The 16,197-nt window shown below is 39.0% G+C and overlaps 1 protein-coding gene across 1 annotated transcript; it reads right to left on the bottom strand.

Annotated features, from left to right (window-relative positions):
- Nucleotides 1–6,647: 6,647 nt before the first annotated feature.
- Nucleotides 6,648–15,735, bottom strand: LOC136886181 (uncharacterized). Its single transcript, XM_067158924.2, has 3 exons — nucleotides 15,384–15,735; nucleotides 15,011–15,210; nucleotides 6,648–7,605 (listed from the first exon to the last, which is right to left on the bottom strand). Exons 1-3 carry the CDS (start codon nucleotides 15,672–15,674, stop codon nucleotides 7,425–7,427), a joined length of 672 nt encoding a protein of 223 aa, XP_067015025.1. The 5' UTR covers nucleotides 15,675–15,735; the 3' UTR covers nucleotides 6,648–7,424.
- Nucleotides 15,736–16,197: the final 462 nt, after the last annotated feature.

A 16,197-nucleotide genomic window follows, 5' to 3' on the forward strand; every position in this document is an offset into this window, starting at 1 on the left:
TAGCTGTAGGAAGAATAAGTCTTTTAGTATTCTTCGTAGTATTCAAGAACATAGATACAAGTCAAAATTCACAATCTTGATGAGGTAAGGTATTGGGCATATATGCTCCGCTTTAAGTGTGTGTACAATCTTGCATGAAATCTTACCTTATAAAAGAGGCTGGAAGTGTCGTCCTTTCTGGGTTATACAGGCATTGTATCTGGAAACCACATTCTGACTGACACAAGTGAGTTCTGTCAATGTAATGTTTCTGATTTCATTCGAAATGTTTTTGTTCAGTTCCTCTTTCACTTTACCCCACAGGTAAAAATCACACTGCATTTACTGTCATCTCAAAAAAAAAAAAGCCCAATTATTCATCTTGCACACCATACACCAATCTTCCTATCATAATGAGGTATTCCATAGGATTTTCTGCCCACCAATAATGAGAGTTATGACTGTTCACACGACCATTAAGATGAAACAAGGCCTCATCCGAAAAGAACACAAGCTGTGGGTCGAATAAACTATCATTCAGTAATGTAAGATACCACTCACTCACTCTTGTGGCTGGATCAACAGGTTTTAAACAATGTTCGTGTGCGTACATGTTTTTTATTGAGCACAGAGCCAATAGTTTCAAATTTATTTACAATTTATTTATTTACAAAGTATGTGAATCTGAGCTCATGAAATTGACACTTCATCACAAAATTGCTGAAAAAATGCATCGCGAACCCATTGAGCCAACCCATACTTAAAATAACTTTTACATATGAAAATAACTGTCTCACCATGTTAACAGCTGAGATTCAGACTGACGACTGCTGGCCGAACACGTGAATCCTCCTTAAAAGGTCGAGAACTATGTGCACACCTCCTGTACTACCACGTAAGTCTCTAAGAGTAAAAACGCCACTGGACAGTCGAGGTTTATATGAGAGACCCTGTATAATGAAATGGGACGTGAAATTACGAATATTACAGTCACATGTAAAGAAATGCTCATTGTCGGCAGGGACTTCAAAAGACTGCATACCTCACTAGTGATAAAGAACCGTTAATAGAACCCATAAACTTACAGTTAAATTATAACCAAGTACTGTGCTAACAAACCAACCTGTTGGAATAAACATAAATTAATGGAATTTCTTCCACATGGATTTTAACATCTCCATCAAAATACTGCTTGTGATGACTAACATATTCTGAACACATAATGCATAATCTTACTTTTTTTTTTCTCTTACCTAATAAAAGCAGTCCTGATGTTCTGTGGAAAATTCAAAATATTGTAGGGTTTAAGATATTTGGTTTTAAAATTAGAATTTTTAGAATATAAGCTCCTGCCTCTCCTTCCACCACTCCTCCTCAGTAATTGTATTCCAGTCCAGTCTTCTTTTTCTTATACTGTCTTAAACATTCCTTTCACATCTTGCTCTGGGCCTTCCCTCTTGCCCTCTTTCCTTCTACCTCAGCCTTTTTTTTTTTTCCCCCCGTCGCACCGACACAGATAGGTCTTATGGCGACGACGGGACAGGAAAGGGCTAGGAGTGGGAAGGAAGCGGCCGTGGCCTTAATGAATGTACAGCCCCAGCATTTGCCTGGTGTGAAAATCGGAAACCACTGAAAACCATTTTCAGGGCTGCCGATAGTGGGGTTTGAACCTACTATCTCCCGAATACTATCTTAGCCTCAAACACTTGTTTTGGTATCCTTACCTCCTTCATCCTCATAATATGTCCAAACCATCTCAATTTATTATTCTCCATCCTATCACTCAGTTTTTTTTTTACCCCTCTCTCTTTCCTTAACTCCAAATTTCTTACTTCGTCTCTCCTTGTCTTCCGTACCATACTCCTCAGGAACTTAATCACACTATCATTTCTTGCTGTCAAATTTCAAGTCTCTGATGCATACATTCGTCGTTGGCTGTAACTCGATCCAAGTATATATAACTTCTTCCTGCATACACTGACCGGGCGAGTTGACCGTGCAGTTAGGAGCGTGCAGCTGTGAACTCGCATCCAGGAGATAGTGGGTTCGAACCCCACTATCGGCAGCCCTGAAGATGGTTTTACGTGGTTTCCCATTTTCACACCACGCAAATGCTGGGGGTGTACCTTAATTTAAGGCCACAGCCGTTTCCTTCCCATTCCTAGGCCTTTCCTGTCCCATCATTGCCATAAGACCTATCTGTGTCGGTGCGACGTAAAGCAAAAAAAAAAAAAAAAAAAATGACTAAACGGATCAATCCTGGCATAAAACATACGCCCACACAAATCACACTGAATGGATGGAGGAGGGCGGGGTTGTAATTGACGGAGTTTTCTTGCTTGTCGCTTGGCCTCTTGATGTCTGCAGCGTTCTCTTTCAAACAAGTCGACAGTGGTGGATGTAGTGTTCCGCCACAGTGAGCGGTCCACAGCACATTCTTCCCATGTCTGTATATCTATACCAGTTGTCTTCATGTGTTTCAGCTGGTCCTTAAAACGCTTAGGAGGGGCTACATGAGGTCTACTGCCGGAGCAAAGTTCACCATAAAGAATTTGACAGGGAAGCCTGGTATCACCCATGCGGTGAACATGGCCTAACCATCTCAGTTGATGAGCGATGATTGTTGCCTCAATGCTATTCAGCTGCGCTTTGTCGAGAACTGTCATGTTGGTCACATAGTCCTCCCACTTAATATTCAAGATGAATCTCATTTTCTGTTAGTGGAAGCGCACAAGTTTTTTTTATATCATGGCGATAGAGCATCCAAGTTTCACAGCCATACAGCAGCATGGAAATGACAACAGTTTTGTACACCATGAGTTTGGTATGCAGTTTTAGGTCGTTATTCATGAAGACTCTCTGCATTAACCGTCCGAATGCTGCATGAGCAGCCCTAATTCTTTTATCAACGTCTTGTTCACAGGTACACCGTTTAGACAAGATGCTTCCAAGATATGAAAAGTGATCACATGCAGTTTTAAAGCAGTTGACTAACTGTTGTAGTTCTGCAGGTGTTAGAGCAGGAGATGCAGTGCCATCAGCATACTGAAGTTCTGTCACCCGGGTAACCAGAGTACATCTTTGTGAGCGAAGTCTTGCCAGATTGAAAAGGCCTCCATCAAAACGAAATTTAATCTCCATGCGTAAGTTGTTTGCAGATGATTCATGAAAGAGCCCTATTGGAAGATTATTTGGATGTTGATGAGTGAGCTGACAGTGCAGTATAGGGCGTGCAGCCGTAAGCTTGTATTTGGGAAATGGTGGGTTTAAACTCTGTCAGCATCCCTGAGATGTTTTCCTGTGGTTTCCCCATTTTCACACAAGTAATTGGTGAGGTTGTGCCTTAATTAAGGTTATGACCATTTCAGTGCCTGCTGCCATTTCTTGATGGATACAGTACTCTTGTATCCATCTCTTGGCACAGGCCAGAGTAAAGTGTAGCTTTCACCAAAGTCCCAGTCTCATCCATGGCTGTGACAATATGGAAGCTGCTGGGGTATGGGTGGTACTGAGTAATGGCATTCAGAGCACGACTAGTGCATCTGAGTGTTATGAAAGGTGTTGCTCATAGGGTCAGTCGTGCTGCAATAGCACTTTCTAACCCAGTGAGGAAAGCAATGGCAAACTACCTCACTCCTCGTCTTGCCTAGTACGCCTCATTTTGGTGCTGCCATTGGTTTTTGCGGTTTCCTTATAACCGCATAACCTTTGGTGGTGCTATTTGAGGATCCAACCAGCCTCTGGGCTGATGACCTAACAGACAGACATGACCATTTCCTTCTCGGTCCAAGCCCTTTCCTATCCTATGGTCACCGAAAACATACCGGAGTTGGTATGTGAATCCACTAACAAACAAACAAAAACATTAGATGTTACAGGATTCCTTTCCAGGAGAAAGTCTGGCCCTGGGGTATCAACGATTGTTGCACAATAACTAGAAGTTTCAAATTATTATTATTATTATTATTATTATTATTATTATTAGCCCACCCGGTGGCCATGACCGTTGAGGCGTTCAAGTCTAAATGGTCTGACACCGTGGTTAGCGGGTTCAAGTCCCGCTGGTCGAAAAAAATTCACTATCAGAATGTTGGCCAGCAGGGTAGAGGAGGTGGTGCTATACAATTTCCATTCACTAGATTGCGTGCCAAAAGCCTGGATTAAATTCCAAACCTCTCCGCGGTGCTCACATGGAGTGAGGGCATGTGACGCTGTTGATGGTGATTCATCCATCAAATGGCGACATTAAGCCTTGAGCAGACTCCTTGGTGCTATTTGACAGGAGTAGGCTATGTGCCGGCACCGGGTTTCACACTCTCCCTTCCTACTACCATGTATCACGTCACGTCATTCATTTCATCTCATTAACTCCTCTGATGAGGTTGACGCGAGGAAGGGCACCCAGTTATAAAAACCCACAACGACAGATTCATCTCACCTCACACCCGACCCCGTAGAGAAACGGGACAAGGGTTGGACTAACAAACTAACAAACATTATTATTAATATTATTATTATTTTAAACATATATTGATCTGTTATTACTTTCCAATATACATTCCTTTATTTAGTTAAAGTAGTACAGCTAGAAACTGTTCCTCTAATAAATCACAATTCATCATACCCATAAATGTAACAAGGTTTTAGGAGTGTGTTATCATATCCTGATTTTAAAGATGATTCAATCTTGCAGATCCAACTTACATACCTCGGTCTTAACGTAACTACAACATAGATATCTAACACTGGCATTTTCTTTCAATAACCATTTAACTTCTGCAACAGAGTTAAAGGAATTTCTTTGTGTAATACTGTCATGGAACAAACCACATGCTACACCTAAAATATTAAGATGTCCACGAATATAATGAAATGGAATGTAAAATTGTATGAATGATCCACGGAGAGTAGACCTACTTTAAGAACACTTTCAGGTTCACAATAAAAAACCTGAGTTTTAATTATCATGTAGGATTAATTTCTTGTAAATAAAACAAATTAAAACCATTTTTTAATTCTCCTAAAATTAGGATGCACAGATTATTCGATGGTGTTGATTATTTGTATATATATGGTATATCTTCTTACACTACACAAAATTTTGTGTATCATAATTATCATGGTATTCCAGTTTAATGACATAGGCCCCTAATACATTTCCCTGATTCTTTTAGGCCTACTCAACAAGCTGCCGTACTGCAACTAACTAAATCTATACAGCCTGGGATTTGACAAGGTCACTTGGTAGAAAAAAAGTCAATTTTGCTCTGGACTCGAATCCCATACCACCTCGTTGTTAATCGAGTGCACTACCTCTATGTCGTCAAGGCTAGCTGAAAAGGAGCGCCAAGTAAGCCAGTATATAACCTTCAATCTTCAACTTTTCTTGAAACATAAAAATTCCAGACAATACACCTAATTTGCCAATTTTTTAAATTATGTTTTCAGCATTGCAATGGCTGACGCTCCACAAAGCGCGCAGCACATGCCACCATGCTGCTTCACTGGCACAAGCAATTCAAGACTTTTACCTTTTCTAGAAAAAAGAGAATGAGGTAAGTTACATTTGTAAATGTGTGTTATATACTCCATTTGTTTTAGCCACCTAACTATACTGACTAATGTTTTGATTCAAGCATAGCGATGTCCTGTACAAGTTGCTGTACTATCCTGAAGTGATGTAAACACAATTTGTATAACAGGTGACATAGTTAACTTCCAGTGTTTTGGAGTCCGAACTTCTATCACTATGGATAAAAGACTGAAACTACTATTTCCTTTTAATGAAAGTCATAATCAGGTTTTTGAGAACATACATTAGTTTTCCTATGGTATGCATGCTGACTGCACATTCGTTAACAGTTGTCAATATTATATGAAATAAACTTCATCATATAGCTGTATTGTTATAAGTAACTACTTGTGCAATTCTTGATCAATACAAATTGCCTGTCTTTATTAAGACAAGATTAAAATTCGATACATGTTTCATCCTTTATCAGGACATCTTCTGTCGAAAAATAAATGTACAGACCTTAAAATTGTAACAAGGATATTTAAAATATTAAGTATAAAAATTCAATGACGATTGCGTCCAGCTAAAATGCGATGTATGAAACTTCATGTCATAATACTAAAATTTAATTTTAATGTTGTCTTAATAAAACCAAGCAATTTGTATTGTAATGATCAAGAATTGCACAAGTAGTCAGTTGTCATCAGACTTTCGTAACTGTCCATATACAAGCTGATTGTGGTCAGCCGCCTCTATAACGCGCCAACCGATACTCTGCCACCCTCGGTCATCGCCCATGATAGCAACGATCGGATATTCCTTATGGAAAGAGTATAGTAACTACCTCAGTATATTGCCACCCCCACCTACCACCATGTACCGTTGGTGGCACAGGTACAGAAGTGCTGGATATATCACCAACCGCTGGTTTAAAATTATCAACATGAACCCAAAAATCTTTTCTTTGAGTGGGAACATGGCTCTCATCTGATTCCTTGGTAAGGTGAACAGGTGGTGTGTGCTACCGACCCTCATTACTTGCAGCTCATTATTTGAAGTGGCATGGTGCCAGGGATTTACTTGCTCTGGGATTGAATTGTCTTGCCATACATGTGAATTTCTCTAAGGCTTACCATAATGGATTGTTTCTGAGAAAAAATTTGGAAGCCTGAACAAAGCAATTTGAGGACAAAGAGCTTGACAATAGCATATCTTGATCTGTCTGTCCTGTAAGCACAGGTTTCTACGATGAATAAACAAACGATTTTATATGTGAAAAGTGAGAAGTGTGTGTTTACAAAGACCAGTATCTTCTGTAAGAAGAAAATTGCAAACCATTTTTCATTATTGTGGGGGGGAAAGCCATAAGCAGAGAAAGTATTGGAGGGTATACATCTTAAATTAAGAACTAGTGTATCAATACGGATCTATATGAAGAAGTTCGTAAATTGTAACAAGGATATACATCTGCCGCAGGATTGTTGTAAAGCAAAATACAAACACTTCAAAATTAAATGTTGATTAATACTGTTCCAGAAAATCCCTACACAGTACAGTATGTTACTACGTACACACTTAGTCATTCGACTTGCTGTTTTTAAATAGTGACCTTGATTTAACGCCACCCTCTTTATTGCGCCAACAAGTGCTCTATGGCGTTATAATGAGGGATAACTTTACCTGTTTCGGTCCTCTTTGCATTTAGTTTCATTCACAGAGAGGTAATGAACCCGACAAGAAATTGAGTGGTACTGGGTTTTGAATCCCAATAAGTCTAGGAGTCTCGACTAAAAAATTAAAATAGCTGCAGAAGTCGTAAGTAATGGTAAACAAAACAACAGAGTAACTGAATATTTAAATTATTACGGGCAAACGGTGATCTCCCTCATAACTTCTTCATTACTGTCTACCTGATCCAATACTGAGGTAATCAATGGCGAAGACTTCTCCTCACGATGCAATGAGCTGTTTGGCTAAACTCCCACACACCAACTCGTACCTCCTCCACCTCGCAGTCAAATTTGCGGTGCGTGTTGTACAAACATTTTGGGCGAGAGACAGGCTGGATGTGCACTGCATCCGCATGTCCATGGTGATTTTTGATGAAATTCCTACATAATAAAAAATAAAGATAGAAAATACCTCCATGAGAATTCCATTTTAAAACCTGCTAGTCAAAAGAGATACATTTTCTTTGAAATTTTGAGCTTCAAAATATTGGACAAAATTGAAGAAACAAAATAAAAAAATATAGTTAAGGGTAAGGAGCAAACAAATATATATATAAATAAAATAAGAGTTCTGTCTGTACATTGCTCAGAATTTAAAAAATAGTATTTCTATATCAGCCATGCCCACATTAACAAGGAAATGCATTTTTTACTTTTCCGTAATTTCTGTCTGTCTGTCTGTCTGTATGTATGTATGTATGTATGTATGTATGTATGTATGTATGTATGTATGTATGTATGTATGTACACGCATCACGAGAAAACGGCTGAAGAGAATTTAATGAAAATTGGTATACAAAGTTGGGTTATAAGTCGCTACAATCTAGGCCATAAATAATTTTATTCACGCTGACTGAAATGGTAGTTTAGGGGAAGGCCTAAAATTTTACTCTCAAATATTTATGTTATTAGTGACAATATCTTAATGAAAATCGGTACACAAGGTCATATAATAAGTCGTTATAACCTAGGCTATAATTAATTTTACTCACGCTGAGTGAAATGTTAGTTTAGGGGAAGGCCTAAAATTTAATTCTCAAATAATTATGTTATTAGTGGTCGTATAGATAAATACTGCACAACTAAAGTTATATAGTATTATATTTCCGATCATTTATGTCTTACACATTGTTACCATACCGGATATGATCAGAGATATTCATGAATTTGGGTGTTTGTTACCAAGTCCTTATCAGCGCCAAGTCACGAGAAAATGGATAGACAGGATGTAATGAAAATTGGTATGTAAAGTCGGAGAATAAGGAACTAAAATCTATGCTATAAATAATTTTATAACATGCCCTAAGATCACAGAGTCGAAAGAAAACTAAATGTGAAGGCCTACAATATAGAAAGCTCATAACATTGATCAACAATAACATTACATTGACCATTGTTTGTTGTGATGTGCTTTGTTTTCTGTTGCCACTCATCTGCGATAGATTGGATTACTGCTGCGTATCGAGTATTTTTTTTTAAATTTGCCTTACGTCGCACCGACACAGTGAGATCTGATGATGACAATGGGATAGGAAAAGGCTATGCATGTGAAGGAAGTGGTCTTGGCCTTTTTGTAAATACTATTTGTTCGGGGTGTCGACCTATAGAGATCTTTTGCCCCTACTTAAACCATATGTTTTGAACCTGTGTGTAATTGCAATTGTGGAAGTGTAGAGTTTTGAATGCGAGGAAAGGAACGTTAAGGACGGCACAAACACCCAGTCCCGAGGCCAAGGATATTAATCATTTACAATTAAAAACCCCTGACCCGGCTACCGGGGGATAGGCCGACGTGTTGCCCCTACACAGCGGGGCCAGACGGCCTTGGCCTTAATTAAGGTGTAGCCCCAGCATTTGCCTGGTGTGAAAATCGGAATTCATGGAAAAACATCTTCAAGGCTACCGACAGTCGGGTTCGAATCCACTATCTCCCGCATGCAAGCTCACAGCTGCATGCCCCTAACCACACGGCCAACTTGCCCAGTTGTACGAGTGTAACAATCTGCCTAAATATTGGTGGGAAGTAGATGGGTAGTTGGGTAACATTCTTCTTTAGCATGCCATTCCTCTGTTTATAAATTTTCTGATACTACTGGTACGTAACACACAGGTTCATCATAGCATTCGAACTATTCAATCCCTACTCTGAGGCACTGATTGGAATGAGAAGTGTGCATATTTAACGGAATAATGGCAGAGAAGTGTTCATGGCTGTCTGCGGCCTGGTCATTCCAGTTCTGGAACTTTGGACTGTTCGTTAAAAGTGAGAAAATGTGCAGTTTTTCATTTGATCGAGTATTTTATATGATAATATTGCTTTTAATCGCTGCATCATTCCTACTGACGTTTTTGTAATGACCTATATTGACTTCAGTTAGGAAAACCACAAAGTCAGTCTTTCTGAGAATCCCGTAGCGAAGCATGGGTACATCAGCTAGTGCCAAATAAAGTCAGGTATGGAAATACACATCCTTGAAATATCCTGGGACTATAGTGTGGGCATTGTGATTCCATGAATGAAATCTTATCCAAGCTCAGGGAAGCCAAAATTTGTTCAACAGTATGAGGACCTATTCCCCAAGTTCAGATGCTGCAATGCTGTGTTCCCTGTCCTTCTGTATGGTTATGAAGGCTGGATGGTCAGCCCTTTTCTGGAGAGACAGATTGAAGTTTTTGACATGTACTTGTACAGAAAAATGCTTTGAATGTCCTGGGTAAAAAGGAAGATCAATGAGGAAGTCTTCAACTTGTTAAAAGCTCTTTTTTTTCTTATTGAATAACCATCAAAGAGCAAAAGCTTGGGTTTATTGAGCACATCACGAGTGGTGAACGCTATGAACTTCTCAGCTTATCAAGTAGAAAACTGAAGGACAACGATCTGTGGCGAGACGGAGAAATTCCTGACTTGAAGCAGTGTTCTCCTCAGAAATTTTCGTCAGCCAGGCGGCAGGAATTAGTAGCCGGGCGGGGAATACTACGTAAAAAATGAATATGATAAAAAATTTATTCCCCTCAGCGCATTAACAATAATATTGGACAGGTAATTAACTGCAAAACTGAACTATTTTAGTGTTGTTATCACGAACGAAACATAAGAGTATTTTGAACTTCTAGTGTTCTACTGCTCGTTCATAACCATGTCACTCCAGAGTTTACCACTAGGTTGCTGTGGAGTGCCATAGGGGTTTGAAACGTCCCACGGAATCGAGTGCTCGCATGAGATTCCGCGCTAACCCATACTCGCGCACGACACTATGTGACAGTCAAGCTAAAGATTTGATGATGATGATGCTTGTTGTTTAAAGGGGCCTAACATCTAATGTCATCAGCCCAGCTAAAGATTTAAATTCCAATGTAACTGATGTAATTATGTTGACAATAATGAAGATTTATCATTTAAATAAACACCTTCACACTATTTACATTTTAATTTGGGGCACCAACTGACTCAAATATGTATTAATATTATATAATTACCACATATCTAGGTTATGTTAGCCGGGCGGTCTGTAAAAACCGCAGGGTGGTGCCCCCATTAAAAAGGTCCTAGGGAGAACACTGCTTCAAGACTTTCACCAACCACTGGTATGGACTAACTTCAACTGAAATCTTTCAAGCCACCGTTTCACAAGTTAGCAAAACCAATTGGATCGCCAAACTTTGTAGGGAGATGGCGTCGTAAGAAGAAGATTGGAAATATAAGAACATAATAAAAACACATACAATCATATGGAGCAAAAAAGAAATTCATTTCTTGTAATGCAAAAACAGTGTCAGAACCAAACTGGGTCAAACTGAATGGTTCAGAGTTCAAACAGGCCCAAGACATGGAAGTGTCTTCATTATCATCAATCATACTTAGATTTCTACATAATATCAAAGAGAAGATGATAGGAGAGCAAGGATAATCTGTGCTGTTTGTTGACACCTTTGTAATTTGGGGAGATAATGAAGAGAAAGTACAGACACAAGTTGACTTGTGAAATGAGGAGATAAGGAATTTGGAATGAAAGTTAGTGCTGCAAAAAGCAAGACTATGTTCATGAAAGGTAACAGAATAACCAGGGGAGTGATATGAAAAGAAAATGAACCTCTTGAAGTACATACATACACACATACTAAATATATATCTTCACTATAGACTGTTATGCCTTTCAGCATTCAGTCTGCAAGCCCCTGTGAATTTACTAACTGCCGCCACAATCCTCTATTTGTAACTAGTTCTGTGGCCTCATTTACTTCTATACCTCTTTGGGCCGATTGCAGAAATGATTAATAGTTTTAAGTCTTAGACAACGTCTATCTAAACGTCTTAGTTGATCACGATCTTCCGTTGCATAAACAATGTTCAACCAGTGTTTAGCTAGACATTGTTTAAAGTTTCAATATTGGTTCAAAACTGGAAATAGAAGTATCTTCCATGCAACTCCTTGCTTGTCACAACCAATGCAATTTGTCAGTGCGTGCGCCAATTGTTAGTCAGCTGTCGTCTTCCTACACATTAGTCAAATATGGCTAAGTATGAGCACAACTTGCACACAGATAAGAATATCAGTTTCGGTGGAAACAAAATCTCATAATAATATCAACATTAAAGCGACACGCCACCGTACGAGGAAGTGTAGCTTTGATTATAGTGTTGTTACGGTGAGTGTAATCTAAATAGCTTCTGTGATGAGAAGATGAAACTATAGTACTGTGTTGTACGGACCATATAGGTGTAGTTCGCATTCTAGATATCATACGTTTGAAACACACCATCAGCTGCCCTGAAGATGGGCGTTTCCCCATTTTTACACCAGGCAAATACTGGGGCTGTTATTATGGCCACAGCTCTTGCTTCCCAGTCCTTGCCTTTTCCTATCTCATAGATCCCAGAAACTTACCTCAATTAGCGCAACGATTTTCCATAAAAAACGTACAAACACAAACTACTTTTCAGTGTCACTGTTTTGTGTGTTTACTTGGCAGTAAAACGAATCCCTCCTGGATAATTTATGTAACAGCCCTCTGACGATCGGGACAAGTTATTCTGATATGGATGTAGTGTAAGTGACCTATAATTCAGTGGAAATTATCCCAAATATAATAAAATACACCAGTTGATAAGTACTGCCGTCAAGTTGACAGTTATTGGACTGTCCCTTGTGTCATATGTTTCATGGTACATAACCTATCATTGTGATTCATTCCTAAAATTTAACGTTAAACAGTCTCCCCGGCAGTATTTAAACATGGCCGATTGAACATTGATTTTAGACAGTATCTAAATGATAAATAATGTCTCTGCAATGCAGCAGCCATACTTAGACATTGTTTAACCTAAACATCATCTAAATACAGTTTCTGCAATCGGCCCTTTATCTTTAAATCGTTCAAAACCGAGTCTAACACCATCATTGTCATGGTCTCCCTCTACTTCTCTTACCCTCCATAAGAGTCCATTATTCTCCTAGGTAACCTATTCTCCTCCACATAGCAGTTGAGGCTTTCACGGCCGGCGTTATGAACAATGTCTGTATTTTCCAAGCTGAGGCAGCTGTGGTCTCGGAGCATATAATTGGTTAGACCCTGGATGTGGAAAAAATCTCAAGGCTAGACATGACGCGAGCTCTATCGGACAGTTTAGGAAATTTGGCCAGCCAATAGCAATACAGAAAATGGTTTCATTTTGCTGATTTACACAGTCCCAGTTATTTTTTTCTTTATAGTGTAAGTCAGATTACTTCTTTGAGTGAGAGGGTGGGTCTCTGGCAAGCATAATGGAAGGATAATATCTCCTTTCTGTTACTTATAGTTCACTTCTCATGAGTTTTGACTTGACATTTGTGCGCTGACTTAATAAACAGCAAATCATAGGCAGCCAATCGCTCCGATAGAGCACGTTAGACTCCAGTTCCGGTTACCAGTGTTGTCGATATGTTGTTTAATGTCACCATGTGTGCTGTATTGTGCTCAGTTCTTTTTGCGGCCTTTGTCAGTTCATTCGGTCATTCTTGACAAAGCGCCAACAATGGCTGCTAGAAAGAATAAGTCGATTGAGTGGTTGAAGGAGCACAACACTTTGCTTTGCGATGACATGAGGAAGGGAGGGATCTCATGTATCTTGTGAAACAAAATGAGCTCCAGTTTACATGGTGGATGAAATAGCCAGTAAGAATGGGCATAGTTTGCCTTCCACCATACCATTGCCATTTTAATGCTACAGAACTGATCTGGACCCAAGTGAAGGATTTATGTCGCTGCAGATAACAGACTTCACAGTTTCAGAAGTTGAAAATCTTCTTTTGGAAGCCGTAGGCCGTGAAAGTGCAGAAGACTGGAACAAGGTTGTGATATTCACAAAATCCAAGATATATAAAGCTTGGGAGAAGGAAAGTATCAGAGGCGATTATGTTGAAGATGTTAGTATCTCGTCAGGGTGAAGCGAGAGTGAAATCTCAACAAACAATGACAATGCCGATAGTGACTCACAAATAAGTGGTGTATTCCCTTTCTAGGATTATTTCCTTCCTTTGAAGAAAATGAAATTATCAGCAACGCAAGCTCTTCTAGATCGTGAGTAGAAATTTCATTTAATTTTCTCGCGTTGTATCTGTTCGAGCACTGATCTATTTTTATCTTATAGCCTTATCCTAAATGTTATATTCTATTGTTCACCTGACTTGAGTTATGTATGTTGCTACACGGAATAATTGATTCTGGTCTTATATTCGACTGTATACATTTCCGTTCTTGTTGTGTGTTGTGAATCAGCCGTTTGTACTTGTAACAAACAATATCTGTCTTCTGGTTGACTGTCAAGTCGAAACTCACAGAAACGGAACTATAAGGTGGTGTTACACATCATTTTTCTATGCATTTCTCTCTTTCCTAAATATGCACACCAGATACAGAACATAAAAGTTACCATACGGAAGTTAAGATCCAGTTTAAACAGACGGTCAGCTAATCAAGTGAACAGTAGATATGCAGAAATGGTGATTTACTAGTTCAACCAAAACCTAGTTAGCAAAGAGAGTTTACAGAGGTCAGTATCATATGTCTTACTGTATAAGAATTAACAGATGCAACTGATTCACTAGGTACTAGTATACGTATTTCATTTACCATTAATACTTTAGCCCGGCTGTCACGATTTTCACACCCGCGTAACGATTGTCATCTGTTTACACGCTCGGGCCTTCTAGGGAAGAATCTTGTCAAACGGTGTTCAGTGCTGACAACCTCTGTACTTAGGAACTAGTCATATTGACAAAGATACGTAGTACTCCTATTCGTTGGTGCTAGCCCTGGACCTCAAAAGTAATATATTTATTGGTCCAGGGATCATGCTATTTTGCTGTTTTAACTGCCTGCGCTAGTCATATTCACAAAGATAATAAGAATTCATAGACATAGCACTCCTATTCATTGGTGCTAGCCCTGGACCTCAAGAAAGTTCTTGCTGTACGGACGGTTAAGAATAGGATTCGGACAAGACATTTTATTGTGCTGGGGTTGGTAACGGATTATGATTAACATAATTGACTGGAACGACATCACGTTGCACTTCACATTAACCAATAGGGATGCAAATAGCTACTTCAGAAATGAAAATGGCATGTAACAGTCTTCATTAGGTTATAAAAGTAAATATACTTCTTCGGGCAGGATGGTGGGTTCCTGGACTTTGCAATGATCACATCTCTCCTCTGAGATGCTCTCCAAGTAAGATTTCATTTTTTCCCATTTAATATAACATTACACATAACATGACAGCCGGGCTACATTTTTACCCATTTACCTCTTTTTAGGAGAATGTTTAACAGGTTCAGCAGCATTCTCTTTTCCTCGTGGTTTCTTTGGTGTTTCAATCCCAAATGGGCTGTACAGTTTTGTTGGTGTTCTTCCTAAAATATGACGTGATCTTGACTGAGGAGTAACGGGAGAACTGGGAGATTCATTCTTTAAGCGATGCCGACGTTTTGTAGAACGACGGAATTTCTGAAATTAAAGAGAGACAGTGCATGATTAAAAGATACGATCGTCTATGTTACAGATATCTCCAGGAAAATAAGTCATTAAACAAATAAATAGGCGCAGTACACGATGGGCTATACAAAACATAATACTGGTTCCATAGAAAACAAAACAAAAAAAAGGACTAAAAGACTAACCTGTGAAAGTGTTCCAAAAGTAGTCTGCACACTACTAAACGTACGCGATAACGTATTAGCTCCCGACCTTAGAACTCGAGAAGCATCAATCCGAGAAACAGAGACATTTGAAAAGCTGAAGTCATTCCACCGTTTCTCGGTCGGGGGTTTCTCAACCGACCGCACGTTTGAACACTGACAGTCAGTTCCAAATGCAGTATGAACTTGCCGCCTCGATGCTTTTGCAACATCATCGTCATCCTTTGACGACATACTCGATTTTATAGATATATTTCGTGATTGCGAATGCATGGCGATTACACCCAATAAATTTGAAAACGACCGCTAAATTAGCCTCAGACCCAAACCACGACGTATATTATTCCTTCAGACTTATATTTATCCAAGACGTAAGTATAAGCATGATATTCAATATATCCTTTACTGAAGATATATATACTTTTAAGAGTATTTACAATCACCAAACTGTTCTCATTTCATTATGAAATTAAAATTGTGCAGGCGAATGTAAATAAACATTTCTGACTCGAAAGATATTGAACATCAAGTGACCAATGAGCAATAAGCATAGATGAACGTAATTCAGATACTAACACAAAATATACAGAAGCAAATATAACCACGCCTGGCGGCATTCTAGGAAAGCCATGGACTGATGTCGCCCTACCAAGTCCTATCATCTGATGATCTGATATTGTAAAGATTAAGAGAGGGATGCGAAAAAGCAAGTTTTATTGGAACGCTTCGATTCATTATACAGTACAAAATATATATAAAGAACTGGAATCACGGGTTAAGGATTTTTGTGGATGAT

The sequence above is a fragment of the Anabrus simplex genome, chromosome X (assembly GCF_040414725.1).
Source record: "Anabrus simplex isolate iqAnaSimp1 chromosome X, ASM4041472v1, whole genome shotgun sequence".
Taxonomy (NCBI): Eukaryota; Metazoa; Arthropoda; class Insecta; order Orthoptera; family Tettigoniidae; genus Anabrus; species Anabrus simplex.